Source organism: Musca vetustissima, unplaced genomic scaffold, assembly GCF_032173495.1.
Source record: "Musca vetustissima isolate MV318-11 ecotype Yass unplaced genomic scaffold, APGP_CSIRO_Mvet_v1 utg90990, whole genome shotgun sequence".
Taxonomy (NCBI): Eukaryota; Metazoa; Arthropoda; class Insecta; order Diptera; family Muscidae; genus Musca; species Musca vetustissima.
In genome coordinates, this window is record NW_026882500.1 from 20,927 (window position 1) to 41,325 (window position 20,399).

The window sequence follows — 20,399 nt, forward strand, 5'->3', positions numbered from 1 at the left end:
TCGTCTCATTTGAACGTCTAAATAGACTTTGCTAAGTAACATGAATGCCCTGATCGAAATTAAATAAGTAAATTGATTTTTCTATGTAAAATAATTATTTTTATTTTTTAAATTTTTTTCTTGTCTGCTATTTTTTATTGAGAAAACAAGAAATACTTCTACAATAAATACAATACTTTGAGAGTTGATCTATTCAAATTAAAAAAATATATAGATAGAGAGAGAGTGGCACTAATCTATAAATCAAATAAAATAAATTGTAACTACATTTATGTTAATATTCGCTATTGTAATATTATAATAAGGCTTATGAATTAGAAATAAGATAAATTCATAAAAGTGTATGCCATAAGGGTGTCATTAAATACTTTTTGTTATTTTGTTGTGTTTAGGTTTGAACACAGCTATATAAATATTCGATACCAGCTCGAATTATCAGTTTATAATTCAAATGAAATGTAAATGCAAATATATAATAGGAGAATAAAAGTGAAAATAGTTCAAACATATAAAATACGATAGTTATTATAATTTAAATTCTATACCAAAGATGATGATAATAATTCCATCATAAAACGGCAAGCCTTAGAAAGACGTCATCTCCATCAATACCACCTTGCAAGGTGCTTCAAAAATGTTAGTTTCTCCATTACAAACAAACACTGCATTGAAAATGTCATAAATCTTCTTTATAAATTAGTAGAAACATATGTAACGCATATTATTTATCAGATGTCATGCTGATGTGGGCTCATCTATTAAATATAAACAAATATTTTTTAACTTGCTTTGCAGTTAATTAATAACAGTTAATTGTTACCTGTTACCAAAGACATACGTCTCTTGACATTCTGTGTGGTATTATAGGCTCCACAATGTACACATTTTAAGCCAATGTAATGAAATTTTGTCTTCGAAGTCTATAAAGAAAAATAAAGTCAAATACATGTTTATGTATAAAAATGTATAGCATATTTACCTTATGGCAATCATTGCAAAATATATGAATTTTTTGATTTTCATATTTTTTTGGTATCGGCATCAATTCAGCCTGAGCATCTAAATATTCCCACAATGCTGTCATATCAATTAGCGATGTCTGACACGTGGGGCATGTATAATGACCCGAAGCCAGTAATTGGTCAAAACATAATTTATGCAATAAATGGCCACAATCGGGAATATGACATGGAATACGTGAGGTATGAATGTCTCCCAGACAGACAGGACAATGGGATCGCGATATGTTTTCCACACACTAAAATAAAATTTTAGTATTATTATTTTTTTTTTGTATTTGATGGCAATTTAAAAAAACTTACCCTATGACCTGCAATTTTCAATTGTATTGGTAAACACATATCGCAGACTTCACAATGAAAGAAATTATCTCTGCCACCAATGCGACAAATGCCGCACCGCCTACAATGGTATTGTTGTTTATCGGAATCATCAAATAAATTGCAAATCAGACAGGTGTACTGTAAATAAAAATTAATATATTTTAGTATATGTAGAGTATAAAAGGGATGATTCATTGAATTATCTATATGTCTAGAATACTTTATGTACACTTTATTTAGCCAAATGTAATTTGTATCGATGCTTCGAAATCATATTTAATAAATTCCGCCTGAGAAATATCTTATGGGGGTACATGTGTTATGAATGCAATTTGTTCACCTTTCTTAAGCTGAACATACCTTTCCAAAACGTATTCCACAACTTTGACATCGATCTTGAACCTTTTGTCGTGTATTGCACTCAGTGCATATCAGTTCTGTAAGAGTTTTTCTGTCGAAATGGTGAGATTCATTTTCATCGTGACAAAATCGACATTTGTAGAATTTGTTGCAGCATGGAGTCTGAAATGAAAATTTAATAATATCTATAAATTAAAATCAATTAAATAAAAAAATGTGTTAAAGATAAGATTGTTAATACTACAATATAATCAATTATCCAGTGAGAATTAAAAATGCACAGCTTTGTAACTTTGCAGATATATATTTGAAGATTTAAAGAAAAATAATTTACAAAAATTTGTTGTCATTGTTTTATGGGATTAAAGAAAAGTCCTTACTTTTGATGGAGGGCATGATAACTCCTCACTGGAACATCGACTTTTTGTATTGAATAGTCTAAGAGTCGAAGTCGACTTTTGATCTATGAGAAAATCGTAAAGTCGAATTTTCAAGATCGACTTTCGATTTTCTTCATAAATACTTGTTTTTTTTATCACAAAGATAAATTTGTCCAAAAATTGCACTCTTCGGAACTCTAATTTATCTGTTCATATAAAAAATCCAATTTTTAGTCGATTTTTCAGTAAAAGTCAAAAATGGATTTTGAACAGTTTTAACAAAATCGAAATGTCGACTTTTTAGTCAGAGGCAAAAATCGAAAAGTCTATAAATCTATTTTTTGGTCAGAGGCAAAAATCGAAAAGTGTAAAAGTCGACTTTTGCGCTCGACTACGTAACCCTAGTCTGGCTTTCGTATGAACTAGGATTATTGACTTCGCTCAAAAATCAACAAAATGGCGGATCTTTGCCACAAACCAAGTTGAAAAATAAGGAAGATCTTGACCGCCTGGATTTATCCTAGTTCATACGATAGCTATACACTCAAAGAGAAACGTCCCAAAATTTGGAATCTATCGGATTATTAGTTTTTGAGTTATTGTGCCCACCATTCGCAAAAACGCTGTTTGGAGAAAAATGCGTTTAAAGTTTGAGAAGTTTGCCGGCACAATAAATCGGTTATATCTTCAAGAGTTGTTGAGATTTTCACTTGAAATTTCATAGGGACATTCTTGAATTAGTGTAGATTCGAATTAAATCAAAATACAAAAATACATGTTTTGAAACTGAGAATGGGGGGTCCCCTTAAAGTACGTATTTTCGGGATTAGTATGTGTGTGCTTTGCAAGACTAGACTTTGCAATTTTATTGTAAAATATATAGCATACTTTCAGGCTGCAATAATTCACCATAGTTTACTTTTAAGTCAACCTATTTTAAAAAATAAATTGAGGGAGGATCGCATGTGAAAGCTTTCATTTCAAAATTACAAAATTATCATCTGTTTTAAAAAAAATTTGTTCTGATTCTGATTTAATTGTCAAATGCTCTCTCTATACCGTTTAACAATAAATGTGGATGTAGGGTTGTAATTTTGTAGGTATGCGCCTTCTGGATGACCTTATAATTTGGCCTTGGTGACTATCAACTTGGCTGTCAAAATTTTTTTTGTCAAATGAGAAAGTAGAAATTTTGTGAAAATAACTATGTATGTTGTGTACAACTGTACAACTATGACAATATTTATTTCACCGTTGAATAAAAATTGGCTATGATTTATTTAATTTTTTAACAACAAACACTCCCTGCAAAAATGTCGTTTAACTGAATTATGCTAGACTTCTTAAAAAAATCCTAAACATTATTGATTTAAAAATATTTTTATTTTTGTTAATTATTGAATGTTATCCGATTTATGTCTGTATTTGCGAGAAATTTCATTTACTTTTACACTTTGGTTATATTTAGTGTTGTGTGAAAAATAAGCCTAAAAATAGATTTTAGTTGTTTCAAAAGATCACATGTTTATATTAACCTAAATAACACAATTTACGTAAATTATAAATATTTCAGGAAATTCGGACATAGATACAGAAATATGTCTTCAGCAAAGCTTCATTGGTGTTTCAGAAATATTTTGTTGAAAAATAGGTTTGATTAGGAAACTAATTAAACAAATCTTCATCGATGTTAAATACGTCATGAAAGCGTAAACTATTTTTTTCTATTATGGTTTAAAGTAAACAGAACTATAAAACTGAGTTATATATAAACACTTCTAAATATATTTGGAAGCAGATGAATCAACTAATAATTAACGAACAAAAATCCCCGTTTTAAATAATCAATAAAATTAAACAATATAACCGGCATCTGGACAACAAATCCACTTATAACGGCTATAAAGTGTGTGTATGCTTTGTTTTGATCCATATACGGGTGGTAGTGATGTGCAAATGAACTTCTCTGTATTTTCTTCGCTAATTAACTCCCGCAACCGCTCGTGGCTTACTGACGTAGTTGTAATTTTTCATTTTCAAATTGATCATATCAGATTCGACGGGGGATTATTAAAACTGTTAATTGAGAATTTGTAAATTAATTGTTGGAGATAGAGTTTCGAAATTTAGGAAATGCTAGATTGTTACAAATGCATGGCTTTAATTCGATACAGTGTATACAAACAAATACTATTAAGCATCCAAGATAGCTTGCTAATAATAAATATGTGTTTATATAAAAATTATTAACATTATTTGGGATTCTTATGTTTAATTTAAAACTACAAACAACTACAAATTATTTGACTTTATACATCTTTGTCATCAGTGGGATAATACAAACTTATAATAATAACCACCCTATGTATTTATCATAATTAATGTCTGACGAACATCGCATTTTGATTGATTACTTCTGTCATTATTTAAAATGTCGATGCAGACAAATTTATTTTATTGAAGTAGCAGTGAATTGAAGCATCTGCATGTTGTTTTCGTAAGACAAGCGCAAATTAAAAGTTCAAATATTTTAAATCAATATAATGATTGAAACGTGTTAAAATCACTTTTAAAATTTAAAACAATGTTTATTTGTGCGTTTGTTGATATATTGTGTTATTTTTAAAAGTAATATTTTACATAAAATATTTTCAATTTTTTTAATTAAATTAGGCGAATAGAGGATTGCACTTTAGTTTGAATACAATTTTATTTACACAACGAACGTAATAGAATCATGTATATAGTAAATTCATCATCATTTGAAGAACGCAAGTTTAGTGTAAAAGTATAAAAATGCAAATGTTTGTTTATCAAAAATAGTTAGTAATTTATTACTGTGATGGAGAATTATCGGGGAAAGGAGAGAGGAGAAACGTATTTTCAGAAAAAAGAAGAAAGAACATGAAAAACGTCAACGTGATCAAATCGAGATGTACTGGAGTCAGAATGAAGTCCGGAAATTTGACCAACGAGTAAAACACCAAACCGAAGGCTTTTGGTGCAGGCGCATCCTCCTGTACAGATGAAGAAGGAAACATGGTGACAGATACAGACAGCGTGTTGAGGATCTGGAAGGAGCATTTTGAAAAGCTTCTGGTATCAAATAGTGGCGTTGAAGAAGATACCGCCGAACCAATAAGAGGTGATGGTATAGAGTGTATACCAACTAGCCAAGATGAGGTCATAAAAGCAATTAATCGGCTCAAGAACAATAAATCAGCAGGAGCCGATGGGTTACCAGCCGAACTATTCAAGACTAGGGATAAGTAAATCGACGTTCGACTAATCGATTAATCACATTTTGTATTGAAAAGTCTAAAAGTCGAAGTCGACTTTTGACCTATGAGGAAATCGTAAAGTCGACTTTTCAAATTGTCCAAAAATTGCACTTTCCGGAACTTTACATTATCTGTTAACAATAATTCATAAAAAAATAAATTTTAGTCGATTTTGCTGAAGTCAGTAAAAGTCGAAAATCGACAAGATCGAAAAGTCGACTTTTTAGTATCGACTGATTAGTACAATTTGGCTAGAAGATGCATGCCCAATGATTGGAACCTCAGCATCCTGTGTACCGTGCACAAAAAAGGAGACAAGACGATATGTGCCAACTATAGAGGAATAAGTGTCCTTCCCATCGCATATAAAGTGCTATCCAGTGTGCTTTGTGAACGACTGAAGCCAATGGTCAATGACATTATTGGACCATGCCAATGTGGCTTCAGACCTGTGCAAATCCACCATTAACCAGATTTTCACTCTGCGCCAAATCCTGGAAAAGATTCACGAAAAACACATCGACACATACCACCCATTTGTTGACTATAAAGCCGCATTGGACAGCCCTATCCGTTCAGAGGTGTTTAAAGCCATGTCTACGTTCGGCATTCCTGCAAAATTAATACCGCTATGCAGGATAACTTTAAGGGAACCCCACCCATTCTCGATTTTAATTTTTCAATTTTTCAAGGGCTGGTAAATCAATACCAATGCTTGTAAAGGTTTGTAACTTTTCACATATATATTTCAAGATTTTAAAGAGAAGAAAAATAATTTACAAAAAATGTTTGTTATTGTTTTGTTGTTGTTTTTTGTAATTAAAGAAAAGTCCTTATTTTTGATGGCGGGCATGATAACTCCTCACTGGAACATCGGAATCCGAAAATTCCAACGGTGTTAGAAAGAGTACATGTCTGGCTCTCGTATGAACTAGGATTATTGACTTCGCTCTAAAATTAACAAAATGGCGGACCTTTAAAAAAATATTTTTGAAAAATCGCCAATTTTTGACCAAAAACCAAGTTAAAAAATAAGGAAGATTTTCACCGATTGGCTTTATCCTAGTTCATACAATAGCTATACACTCACAGAGAAACGTGTAAAAATTTGGAATCGATTGGGTTATTAGTTTTTGAGTTATCGTTCCCGCCATTCGCAAAAGAGAAAACGCGTTTAAAGTTTGAGAAGCCCTTTAGCCGTCACTTGATGCTGACACAATAAATCGGCTATATTTTTAAGAGTTCTTGAGATTTTCTCTTGAAATTTGGTAGGGACATTCTTGAATTAGTGTAGAATCAAATTGCTGACACAATAAATCGGCTATATTTTTAAGAGTTCTTGAGATTTTCTCTTGAAATTTGGTAGCGACATTCTTGAATTAGTGTAGAATCAAATTAAATCTAAAAATATTTTGACCCCGAGAATGGGGGGGTCCCCTTAAGTGGCACAAGGTCAGCAGTTAAAATAGGAAAGGACCTATCGGAGCCCTTCAATACCGAACGAGGATTCAGACAAGGTGACAGTTTGTCGTGTGATCTTTTTAATATCCTGTTGGAAAGGGTCATACGAGACGCAAAGGTGAACAGAAATGTCAATCTGTACACCAAACAACATACGTTACTCGCCTACGCCGATGACATCAATATAATGGGTCGAACATTGCGAGCGGTAACAGCCACCTTTGAACAAATTGAAAAGGAGTCTGCCAAAGTGGGTCTGGCAGTAAATGGCGAAAAGACCAAGCTGGTGGTATCAAAGCGCAAGACGTCCAGTAGACTCGGACCAACTGTGGAACTTGAGAACTACAGCTTCGAGGTAGTTAAAGACCTTATATACCTTGGTACCGCAATAAATAAAACGAATGACATCAGTTTTGAAATTCGGAGAAGGATTGTGATGGAAAACAGATGCTACTATGGTCTAAGTAAGCAGTTTAGGGACAAGGCCATCTTCCGCCAGACCAAACGCACACTTTACAAGGCGCCGATACTACCCGTGCTATTATATGGATATGTAGCATGGCTCTTGGGGTGTTTGAAAGAAAAATTCTCCGAAAGATCTACGAGCCGATCTGCGTCGACGGTGAATATCGGCGTCCAATTTATACGCGGACATCGACATAGTCAGTCGACTACGGCTACGGTGGCTAGGCCATTTGGTGCGAATGAATGAGAATGCCCTAGCTCAAAAGGCATATACAAGCGAGCCTACTGATGGTTCCCGTAGAAGGGGAAGGCCACGAATTAGATGGAAAGACCAAGTAGAAAACAATATCTTGGAACGTGGTCTTCCAAATTGGTGGATTTGCGCACAAGACCGACGCGCTTGGAAATCTTTTTTAATCTCGGCTTATGGAACAACCGTTCTGTAACAAGCTAGCTAAGTAAGTAAGTAAGTGGACATTTTCTTAGCATGCCGTTTTTTTAATATTTTTATTAAAATTATTTTATTTAATAATTTTGTATTTTTACATTTTATACACACATAAAACCTGCATTAAGTTTTAGTACCATTTAAAATATTAAGTACCCATATAAAAATCTCATAATAATAATTTAAAATGCAATAATGAACATAAGGAAATTGTAGTCCATAAAATAAATAGTTATTTAATGATCCATAATTAATTTAATTATTAAGGGATGGGACAGATTAAATAGAAATACCTGCAAAAGTAGTTTTGGGCTGTGATATACATTGGCGGCCATACAATTAGAAACGATGACTTCAAATTTGCATTTCTGTGCACAACTTTCCTATAAAGTGTCACTTTCTTTTTAAGTCCCGTTATGTTCTCACTGCAGTTCAATGTGTTGTTGTAAGTGTAAATATAAATAAACGCGTGCACCAGTTTGCAACAATAGCTAAGTTATTGCTGATATTATGAAGAAAATCAGTCGATGTCTGCCATAGCGAATAGATTTTGCTGTTCAAAAAAGATGGTTTTTGGAGCAATACAATGTTTTCAAAATACAGAAAGTTTTGAGAACCCTGAAAGAATTCCGAAGCCAAGAAAAACTACTCAACACTATGATAGAGTTATTTGTAGAACCAGTGAAGCCAATCCATTTTTGACCTCTGCTGAAATAAATGCTATCGTAACTCCACAAATTACGCAGAATATTTCATCCAGAACTATCCGACGTAGATTAAGAGATGCTGGTCTTCATGGATGCATTGTACGAAAAAAAAACCACACGTTTCCATCAAAAATATTAAGAAACGCTTACAGTTTGCAAAAGAGCACCTGAAGAAACCCCCTAACTTTTTGGAAAAAAATCTTTGGAGCGACAAATCGAAGTATAATTTGTTTGGATCATATGGAAAATGTTATGTTAGACGGCTCCTTATCAAATATTTGGATCCTAGGTACACCATCAAGACGGTAGCCTTCAATTGGTATGGTGTTGGTCCCATACTCCGCATAGGTGGTTGAATGGACTGACATTAATATAAAAATATATTGGAGAATGTAATGGAACCGTACTCGTTCGAAAATATGCCCGTTACGTACGTTTTTCAAAAGGATACCGTCCTAGGCATACTTCCCGTGTTGTGAAGCAAATTTATAATATTTGGTGTATACTTGCTTAATTTTTATTATATTGGAGCCGTGGTGATATAAAAAACCGATGTAAAAACAGCGTTTCTAATTGTATGACCACCACTGTATGTAATCGGGGTGTACTTTCAATTAAAGAGATAAATCAAACCTGCAGAGAATAGTTGTATGTGCTTTGAAAATAAATTAATATAAATACATACGAAATTTGGCAAAGATCATTTCTTAGACCAATGAAATGGTCTAATGATAATTGATTCGAAATCTTGATAAATGTCTGGGTGAATTATTACATTTTCCAAGGATCCTTGGACAGATTTTTCGGAATGCTTAACTCACGATGGGCCTAAATCGGACTAGCCGTCTGAGATTTTCGATTCACACAAAATCGTCTAAAAGTACCACTAGATATACAAAGATTGTGAGTGGAATTTTATTCAAAATCCGACTTAGAAATATATTAAATCAATTATTTGCCAGCATTAAGTGTTATTTTTACTATTAACACTCCCCGTTAACCCCTGTTATGGGAAAAATTACTAAAAGACAGATGAACATTCAACATTGTTATTTTTTTTTTTTTTTTTTTGTAATTGCTAATTTATTTTGGATAACGCCACATTTTTCTACTTTTACACAATTGTATAAATATTTTACTACTTTTTGTAAACACATCCCCATTCATACGTACTTATGGGTGTACACAATTCTGTACATATTTGCCTAATAATATGATAAACAGTTGAAGTGTCAATTATTGAAATTAACCGGTTTCGCGCATATATTTGTGTATACACAATGACAACAAAAAAATAACTTATCAAAATACAATTAAAATATATTCAACCATTTGAGATGTACATACACGCTCGTCCATATGTATTCATCTAGGCAGCTCTATCCAGCATTAAGTACAATTTAATGTGATCCACTCAGTTATTTGAAGTATGTACGTATTTATTGAGACAGACGATTGGCGCACGTTTTTTTCATAATGCCGATCAACTCTCCGGGTGATAATGGTCATTCAAACTAATGATCAAACATAAGTGCCCCCCGATCACCCATGACTGTCCCTTTCATTGGTAAATTGGTACTTTCATAGCAAGTGATAGACGACGAACACTTCGATGTGTATACGGACACATTAATAGCTATGCTTTATCACTTCGGAATAAAAATAAATAAAAACAGCATGACATATATACACCCATATAAAAATAACAACAACAATAATACACCAGCAAATTTAGAAAATTATTTTCTCAATAAGAAATAATTAAAAAGTATTTAACAATAATTGTTATTAAATAATCTCCCTTTTGTTTAATTACTACTTTTTTGGAGGAAATGTTTACTGTCATTATGTCGTAAAATGAAATTCTTGATTTGTTTGGTATACAAAAAAAAAAAAAAAATGAAAAAACAGATGCGGGTCACGAATATTCTTAACATGCTTTCGACGGGTTATAGAATTTCTCACAATTAACACGACAAGACCTTGATAGATGTGACGACATTCTAACATCTGTCCTTAATTGATTATGTACCCAAGTAATAAACAAATAGATATTTTAATTAATACACGCATTTGTTTAATTATATGCATTTTGTGTCAATATTCAATAGATATTGAACTATTGTTTTCAAATTAGCAGACAACTTGGCAATAGCAATATAGCTACAATGTCGTTTGGACTGGAAGCAATGTTAAGAAAAATAGTACAACCCCCGCAGCCAAGTCATTGCCAGTCGATTGTTATCTAATAGCTATTCTAATGTAAGGATGTCAATGTTATATGATAAAACTATAACAATTAGTGCAAACAATTACCCTTTACTTGTCCTACTTCATTCAGATAATTTCCATAATATTTTATTGATCTTATTTTACCCTCCATTTTTATGCACTGTGATACAATTTTATTTAAGCTAAAAAAGGAGTCACCTTTTTATACATTGGAATTTGGGTAAAATTTATATTAAAATATTTTTGTAGCTTAAAAATTGCATGTAAAACTTCTCCCGAAATATTATATTTTCAAATTTCAAGTTTTATAAAGTAATGAAATTTGGTACAGCTCACTTTTGTGACTCAAGAACGAACACTACTGCAAATGATAAGAATAGGTTAATATTTGAAAATATCTCCTATATATTTTTAAATAGTACACCAAAGCCCCATTTTTTCAGACTAACACGAAGTTTAGCATTGCATTCGGAATTAAGCCCTGAGAGACAATTTTCAAGTCTACTTTAAACCGGTTTAATGATATAGGACTAAGTTTTCGATACAATAAATGAACTTTCGATATGGTTTTGAGCATTGTACAATTATAAAATGTACCGTAATACTCGTGTCAATGTGAATATGACAAATTATGTTTTAAAAATGTGCCCAACAAGAAAATTCGGCACGAAATTGTTCTTTATTATACCGACGCCTCCGAACAATAGTATGCTAAGTCTGAAAAGTGAGTTTTTCAGGAGAAGCTCTCAAAGTTTACGGGCGTTATCTCGGGAGTGGTTTGAGATAAAACATTGAGGTTTTTACTGATTTTAACGAAATTTAAATATAACTTTGGTAGCACGCCTAAATTTAACCATTATCGATTATTACTTCTTTGAGGTTAAAAACAGTCTGGTATTGGCGGTTTTCCGCATAGACACGATGAGTTAAGATTCCCCCTATGTTCTCGATCACATTCTAGTCGGAAGAATATTTTAAATATTTTTTTTTATTTTAACCATTCTTAAGTATGGCGACTTTTATGAAATGGCGCGTTGTGCTGCTGAAAAACGAGTCCCTCATCGTTGCTGCTTTCCCAAAATGGCAATAATTTGTCTTCAAAGACTTGAACGTACTCCATTGAATTCATCCAAATCAAGCATTCCGTCGCTATAAAATTCTCCCAAGACCATTAAGGAACCGACACCGAAATTTCATTTTGATGGACGGACATGCATAAATCGACTCAGAAAGTGATTCTATGCATATTCTCAAAAGGAACTATGGGTCTATCTCGTTTTCTTTTTCCTGTTACAAACATATGCTCAAAGATATAATATTTTATAAACGCGAGAACTAATGCCTTCTTAAATTGCTTACCTTTATTTTCCTCTTTGTTACTTAGCATGGTATCTGTAGTTATTACTTCTCCTTTTTAATAATTAATATAAATAAAACTTAATATAAAACTAAATATAAAAAACTATTACCTTTTGACATATTTTGTGCCAATTTCAGCTTTTTCCGCGCAATCGAACTCATATCATTCGTAAAAATGTGAAAATTTTCGTTCTTTATAAGTCGACTATTTTTTCCCAACTATGGTATGCTATGTATACTTACACACACAAACTACTTTTTGAAGTTCGGGCAAAATCATGCTAAGTGAACTTAGAAACACTAAAAATAAAATAACGGCAATGCCAAGTATACATAGCGAACTCGTCATAAAAAAGTCCGTGCTGTAATATGCTAAGTCCAAGCCGAAATATGCTAAGTGTACTTACCACATTAGGGTATGGAAGTTTCTTAAATCTTACGTGCCATGCTAAGTACATTTTTGCTTATAACTTTGATTTGGATTGGCCGATGATTACCAAAATTTCAGAGAATTTAAATTAAGGACCGTAGTATCTAAAAACGTAAAGAACTTTAAAACATCCTAAGTCTACTTAGCATACTATGGTTCGGAGGCATCGATATGTCCTATGGGCCGATCTGCTTTGACGGTGAGTATCGCCGTCGAATGAACCATGAGTTGTACCAGCTATTCTCGGACATCAACATTGTTAGACTATTGAGCGGCAGCGACTACGTTGGCTAGGTCATGTTGTGAGAATGGATGAAGATGCCCCAGCCCAGAAGACATATAAAAGTGAACCAATTGAGGGTTCGCGCAAAAGGGGAAGGCTAAGAATACGTTGAAAAGATCAAGTCGAAGACAATAGCGCCGAAATTTGTCTTTCAAATTGGAAAAACTGCGCAAAAGCCGACGCGCATAGAAATCTTTTCTAAGCTCGGCTTATGGAACATAACTTCTGTCACAAGCCAGCTAAGTAAGTACGTAGGATAGAAATATAAATTTGGTATATTTTCATTAATGTCTTAGGGTCTTACCTAATTTCATGTGTATGCGTATATATTTGAATATAGAAAAAATGGTTTCATTCATTTTCGTCGTTTTCAATTGACACACAAGCAAATAAGGCCCTTGCGTATTTGGGTAATACGGGTATTTGAGTAGGCACGCACTGTATTTAGGTACGGGCCTTAAAAATGCTGATACATTTTTATTTGAAAATTTTGTATACTCAAATATTTGATTGTATTTGTGTATTTAGTTTTTATTTCTCTTTCAATTCTCATTTATAGAACATAGTTGTATTTTTTCAAATGTAGACGTAACTCGTATCGAACGATAAGTTATTTGTTACAGAAACCAACTCTGATTCGAGCGTCCACCATTGAAAAGACTTTCGATCGTTTTAGTGAAACAGGCTATAAGTTTTAGAAGACATGAAGACAAATAGACAGTAAGGAAGCAATTATATTCTTTTTGGAAACATATCGCTCATTTGCTTCAAGGGAAGCATAACTCAAAAAAGTGTTTTTCGAGTTAATGATGTACGATTGTTCGCTTTAATAGACCTCATGTTGTGTAAAAACTGCATATGAATCTTACATACTATAATTGAGAAGCTGTAGAAGTTCATCTGTTCCATATAAAGTGTGAGTAATTTGAAAACTTAAATCGGTTTTTTTTGAGTTATGCCTGTCTTGCAGCAAATGAGTGATATGTTTTTAATTAGTACAGATGCCACCTAGTGTTTTTCACAAATGATGGCAAATATATATGTAAAAAATGTCTGATTAGTTTTCATTTATGATGCAATTAACCGGTGAAAAGTAAGAGGACATTTATTTTTGGTGACATGAACCCGAGGAAATTTACATGTGTTTTCGTATGAAATATTGTTTTGCCCCATCACGTGGTAAAATTAAGTGTGGAACCAATTAACCGTAGGGTCAATTAACCGAAAAATACTGTATATATAATGAAATTGAAAATTTATATCTACGGGATTTAATAAATTCGGTACAATATAAAAGTACTATTGTTCTGGAGCAGATCTAATTTATATACGGGATTTTTTGGGAATGATAATTTATTTTTGGGGATTTTTGGAAATAACACATCTTCATTTTGGGATTCCAGTTAGAAACAAACTGGCAACGCTAGCTTTTGGTAGGAAGATTTGCTGTCCAATGTGAATTCAAAATATTAAAAAGCAATCAATCAGGTTTAAAAAGTGTATACTCCATATAATACCGAAAAATGGAATTTATCGTACTATTGTAAAAAACAGACCAATATTAGGAAGATTTGATACCCAATTAAAAACCTCGATCTAAATTGACATAGTGATAAAAAATACGAATGATCAATAGTGGATCACATTTTAAAATAGTGTCATATAATAATTTTTATTTATTTCAACATTAATATTGTATTCGTAATTTGTGCCGAAATCGTCCGACCACCCCGTCACTGAATTCTTGAATGATATTTGAAAACTGAATACTGAATTATTCAAAGGATAACAAGGTCGGTCATTTAGCCGATCGACCTTGTTATCATTTGAATACTGACAGATACAAACTGATCATTTATTTCCTTGTAATGACTTCTTATTAGAAAGCATTCCAAATTTCTCACATTACAAAAACAATTTAATTTTTAAAAAAATATGACAGGACGTGTTGTTTCTGTTTTTAGAAAATTATCATGTCTTAGTGTAGCCGTTAAAAAAATATATATATTTAATGCGTTTCTAATTGATTTGTTGGTAATTTGTAATAGCTCTAACAAGTGTTTGTTGTCAATAAAAAAATATATTTATATACCTTTGTTGTGTATAAATTAAGTGCTAAAATAAATTCCAAACATTCTGTCACACCTTGGGCGAAAACAATTTATTTTTGCAATTACGAATTATTTTTTAAAGCAACCAACGGAAAAATAACGTATATAATAAATAATAAGTACATTTTAATGAAGATACAATAATATATTTTTATTTTGAATGTGTCATTTATTAAATAATATCATTAACTACAACCGAAAATATTATTTTGAAGGTGTCATTTATTAAATAAAATTATTTACTTTAACCGACAAGGAGGAAAAAACTATCCACGATCCATAAATTATTAGGAGGCAAATGTATACTAAATTGATTATTTCGCAAAATATCCAACAGAGGAAATGAATAAAAATTTTTTATTTATTAAATTTAGCAAATAAAAGAGCGATATCGTTTTAATGATTTTTAAGAATTTAATTTCAAAACTTAGTTTATTGCTTGAAGAAAAAAATTCTAATTTCCAATTGATTTAATGCCAGTTTCTTCATTCTACCATCTGTTTCACTTGGTATGAATGTGTGTGTGTACATATGACGATTTTGTATGTTTTTATTTTTTCCCTGTTAATTAATTTTGTTTGTTTGTTGTGTTTGAGTGGCGTTGTTATTGAGTTATCCCTCCTCTGAGTAAGAAAACCTAGATATGGGTTTTCGGTGAGAATTCCAGTAGCCAACAAATAGCAACAATAATCCATTCACATTGGCGCACAATTAATTTTACATGCAAACAAAAGTGTTCTGTTTACATCTCTGTTTTTTTTTTTATCGAAAATATCTATCATGCTATCGTTTTTCTTACATTCATCCTCATTATCGTCAAGCAGTTGGTTTGTGTTAATATTTTTGTTGTTTTTTGTTTGGTTATTCGTTTGCACACACTTGGAGTTATACGTAAGAGACCCCATAAACGGTATATATTCTAGTTTAGAGTACAATTCTAGGGTTGTTTAGCCATGCCCGTCTGTCTGTTAAAATCAATATAGAGATTCCAATATTTACGATGTTTATTATTGAGAATTGGACCATAGCACTTGTTGATACAGTCCCCATATAACGGTACCGCTTCAGTTTTGATATTGGAGGATGAAAAACATCATTCCAGAAATTTGTTAATGTAGGTACATGTTTCGACTTTGACCCCATATAAAGTCTCCATGAAACGTGTTCTGATGGCCCTAAGCTTATTCTTGAAATAGTCCGATTTTTTCAACTGAACTGGCTACAATTCGGGGCTCGCGCCATTTTGGGTGTGTTTATGAACCATCTTAGGTATTTTGATGATAACTACCATTTCTCGATATACTGGAAGTCCTAGCTGAAATTCCGAATTCGGTGCTTCATTTTCTCTGGTGATAAAAAGAAACTTCTTGCAGACAATTTATATAGTATCATACTTGAAGTAACCCCCAACTGGACTTCTAACTACAATTCGGGGCTCGCCCCATTTTAGGTGTTTTTATGAACCATCATAGGTATTTTAATGATGACCACAATTTCTCGATAAACTGGAAGTCCTAGCTGAAATTCCGAATTCGGTGCTTCATTTTCTCTGGTGATAAAATGAAACTTCTGGCAGACAATTTATATAGTGTCATACTTGAAGTAACCCCTAACTGGACTTCTTACTTCATTATGAAGGAAATCAAAATTGGACTTGGACAAACTTTTATACCAATTTTCGTTTTCGCAGTCCCTATTACATTGGCTTTAGCAAAAAAAAAATATATATATATATATATATTTAAAAAGTTATTACGTTTTATTTTAGCAGTTTTCAAAATGAGACGTTTAGGATATTCAACGCCAGTTAGTGCCACAATTCGTTGTTTAGATTAGATATTAACAACTTCAATGAGTGTAGAGAAAAATCATTTTTAAAAGTGTGCCAGGATGTCGTGATTCCATAATTAGTGATTGATAGTGGACATCAATTATTAACAAATTGAAAAGGTTTTGAATTTGAACAATGTCAATGTTACCATTTTTAAGAGACAATATAAAAGCTAACATACATATATAGATTTCATTAAACCATTTACATATTGTCATAAAAACTCTCATAGTTTGTACAACTTATACTTTTTGACACAGTTCATAATTACTTATAATCCTGGAGACAAAATCTGGGTCATAGCATATTCAGTCAAAAATCTTCTCAAAAAATTAAAGTTTACAAGCCGACACATGGTGGGATAAAATTCCGATTTAGCGTGCAGAAAATAAAAGAAATGAAGTTGGGAGGGGCTCTGAAACAGTAGCACATACAGTGTTAAACTATAGTGTTGACCGCAATTAGTGGCGTAAAAATATATTCGATTAATTAGCCAGAACGGAATGACGGTACATTTATTTTCACTGCTTTTACAGCGACAGGTACAAGAAATTAAAATATAGGGAAAATACCAAAAAGTGGACCAATACCGACATTTCTAAAAAGGGATTATGTAAACCATAATAAAAATTTCAGAAATTTTCAACGGATAATTATACCCTCAGCCTTATGGCTAATGAGAGTTTACACACTTTAACATGGTGAAAATGTCGAAATATTCGAATAGAGATCATGTTTCTTTGGACTAAATCCGTTTCAGAAAATTTTGATTTCATCCAAACTTTGCCCATCTTATTATTCAAGTTCATGTGCGAAAATGGGGAATATCGGTCCACTCCTTCTGGAACCTCCCACACAGGGCATAGGCCTAAATGCGGGCTATAGTTCATATATAATTATCGAAAGTTACGTTCTAGTTATTTATCTCAATATCCTCCGCAGGCGAAGTGATTACAACAGAGTCTTAGAACCAAACCCAAAGCGCGAAACAAATCAGATAAATATTTTAATATAAAAATGGGTTATATGGGGAATACCCCAAAAAGGGGGCGAATATGAAAAATTTTTTGGTGGGGAGATTTGTTACCATATACGACTAAAAAATACCAAATTGCAGCGAATTCGGTTGAAAAACGCGCTCAAGAACCCCAAAATACCGATAATTGCGGGCACCCTTATATGCGGGTTATCCGAAAAAATTGACCTATATTCATAATTTTTTGTAAAGACATTTAGTATCCAATAAGAAACAAATGTATCAAATTTCAGCGAATTCGGTGGAAAAACGCGCTCAAGAATAATTTTTTGTGAGGAGATTTGGTACCTATTAAGAACTTAAAATACTAAATTACAGTCGATTCGGTGTAAAAATACGATCAAACCCCCAAAATACTGAAAATTAGGAGGTACTGATATATGAGGGGTACCAGAAAAAGTGGACCTATCTTTATAATTTTTTGTGGAGACATTTAGTACCCAATACGAACCTAATGTACCAAATTTCAGGGAATTCGGTTGAAAAACGCGCTCAAGAACCACAAAATACCGAAAATTGGGGGGTATCCTTATATGGGAGCTATGCCTAAACGTGGACCGATATATCCCACCTTCGAACTTGACCTGCCTGCAGACAAAAGACAAATCTATGCAAAATTACAACAGACGGACGGACGGACATGGCTAGATCGTCTTAGAATTTTACCCTGATCAATAATATATATACTTTATAGGGTCGGAAATAAATATTTTGATGAGTTACAAACGGAATGACAAAATTAATATACTCTCCATACTATGGTGGAGGGAATAATGACCGGAGCGAAATATATATATTTTTTTTTTGTGGCTTTTTGCGATTTCTGTACTTTTGTCAATTTTAAGTTTCGTTCTAATAAAATCTCGATTTTGGGCAAGCTTTTTGCATAACATATAAGAAAATAAAATTTGAAAAAGTCCGCCCTAGGTTTCAAATAGGGGACCCCATAATCTCAGATTGAAAGGATGTTTTATTATTTAATACGAACCTACAGCTACTCAATGCCAAATTTCGGTTGAATAATGCGGCTAACAACTTCAAAATACCGAAAAATAAATACGAAACGAAGTTTTTTGGATTCACTTTACTTGCAGCTTAACGCACTTGGTAGACGTGTGTGTCCCGGTTAAAATAATATCATTGAGCACCTCCTTACTGTTAATCATGCAACTTAATTCAATCCGACCTAGTCTCAGACCTAGATATAGTCCTATGTATAATATGGGCTGGTTTACATCAAATAGCGCACCAATGACACAACATTTCTATGCCGAACATTGTATTTTTCATAGTTGAACGAATCAAATCTAGAGCTCGTGTGTTACATTTATTCTAAATTCTTTATCGAAACTATAATAAAAATTGTAAAACTTACCACAAACATGCATGAACGTTTATAATGGGCACAGCCCGAACGTTGTGTTGGTAAAGAAGGTGATGATGACGATGAGTTTACTGTTGTAGATGGCGGTGAAGGTGACGTTACGTTGACTTCTGTTACCGTTGATCTGCTTTCCGATAGATTCGCATTATTCACCGATATTATTGGATTAGACTGTTGATGTTGGACATTTGTGATTTGTTGTTGTTGTGCAGGTGTGTTATGATTAGTTATGATTGTAACATCACTTTTTAAGGGATTCTGTATGTCCATAATATTACAGGCGGGTGTTGAAAGGGCTTTGCGCAATATCGGTTTGTATTCATCCAAATCATCCATGGTATAGTCCATCTTATGGGTCTTATTTTCGAGTAGTGATAAATGCTGTTGATTCATTATTAAAGCTTGAGGCAGGGCGGTGTGACGTCTACGATTAAGTGGAGATTGAGCCATGGAATATTCTAACGCATCCATGGCTATGGACAGGGGTGTGTTGGAGGTATTGAGATGTGTATGACTGTTGCTAGTTGCGGTTTTCATTATTGAACAGTAATTCGAGATTTTTGTTGCTATATTCGAATTTATGGTATTTAAATTGATTTGATTGAAGTCTTCGATTTCTTGGTGAACAGCCTCTATGTCGTCTTCGATGACCATCAATTGTGACGATTGTACAATTGATGATAACGAAGAGCAGCTAGATGATGATGATGATGTTGATGACGACGACGACGAACCAGTCATATGTAGAAAAGAGGAAGATCTATCGGATGATGAACAGAGACAATGATGTTTGCCTCCAATATTTGTTGAGTAATGTTCCTCCGGAGAATATTCTCGTTGGCATGTCAGCTCTACTCTGGAATTGGAGGTTTGATTTTGCATTACAGGTGCATCCATATTTTAAAAATAAATGTTGTGTTTATATTTGTACAGATACGTTTAAACGTTTTTTATTTGTTTCAGTCTCAGATTTTTTTATTAGCCACTTGCACCAGTTTCTTATTTTTGTTTGTGTGCCTTATTCGTAATTGTAAATATTTATTGCACGTCTCCTGAATTCTTGTCATCGGTTTATTTGTATTTACTTAATTGTCACCTGAATTAAATATTCGGCTTTAATTTCAGCACAACAACTGGGCGTCAATGAAATCTGTTTAAGAAAATGAAAGATATTAAATGTGATTGCTTAATATTTGTTAAACACTTAAAATATAACACAATTTTTGTGGTTTTTTAGGTTGCCATGTCTGTTAGCACTTCAACGTCATCGACGAGTTTTTGCTTCGAG

At 32.8% G+C, this 20,399-nt stretch overlaps 1 protein-coding gene across 1 annotated transcript; it reads right to left on the bottom strand.

The window, feature by feature from the left end:
• Positions 1 to 724: 724 nt before the first annotated feature.
• LOC133328971 (uncharacterized protein DDB_G0271670-like) lies at positions 725 to 20,008 on the bottom strand. The gene is made up of 6 exons (XM_061537475.1): positions 19,103 to 20,008; positions 1,704 to 1,865; positions 1,323 to 1,481; positions 980 to 1,258; positions 821 to 920; positions 725 to 755 (listed from the first exon to the last, which is right to left on the bottom strand). Exons 1-6 carry the CDS (start codon positions 20,006 to 20,008, stop codon positions 736 to 738), a joined length of 1,626 nt encoding a protein of 541 aa, XP_061393459.1. The 3' UTR covers positions 725 to 735.
• Between the last annotated feature and the right edge of the window lie 391 nt (positions 20,009 to 20,399).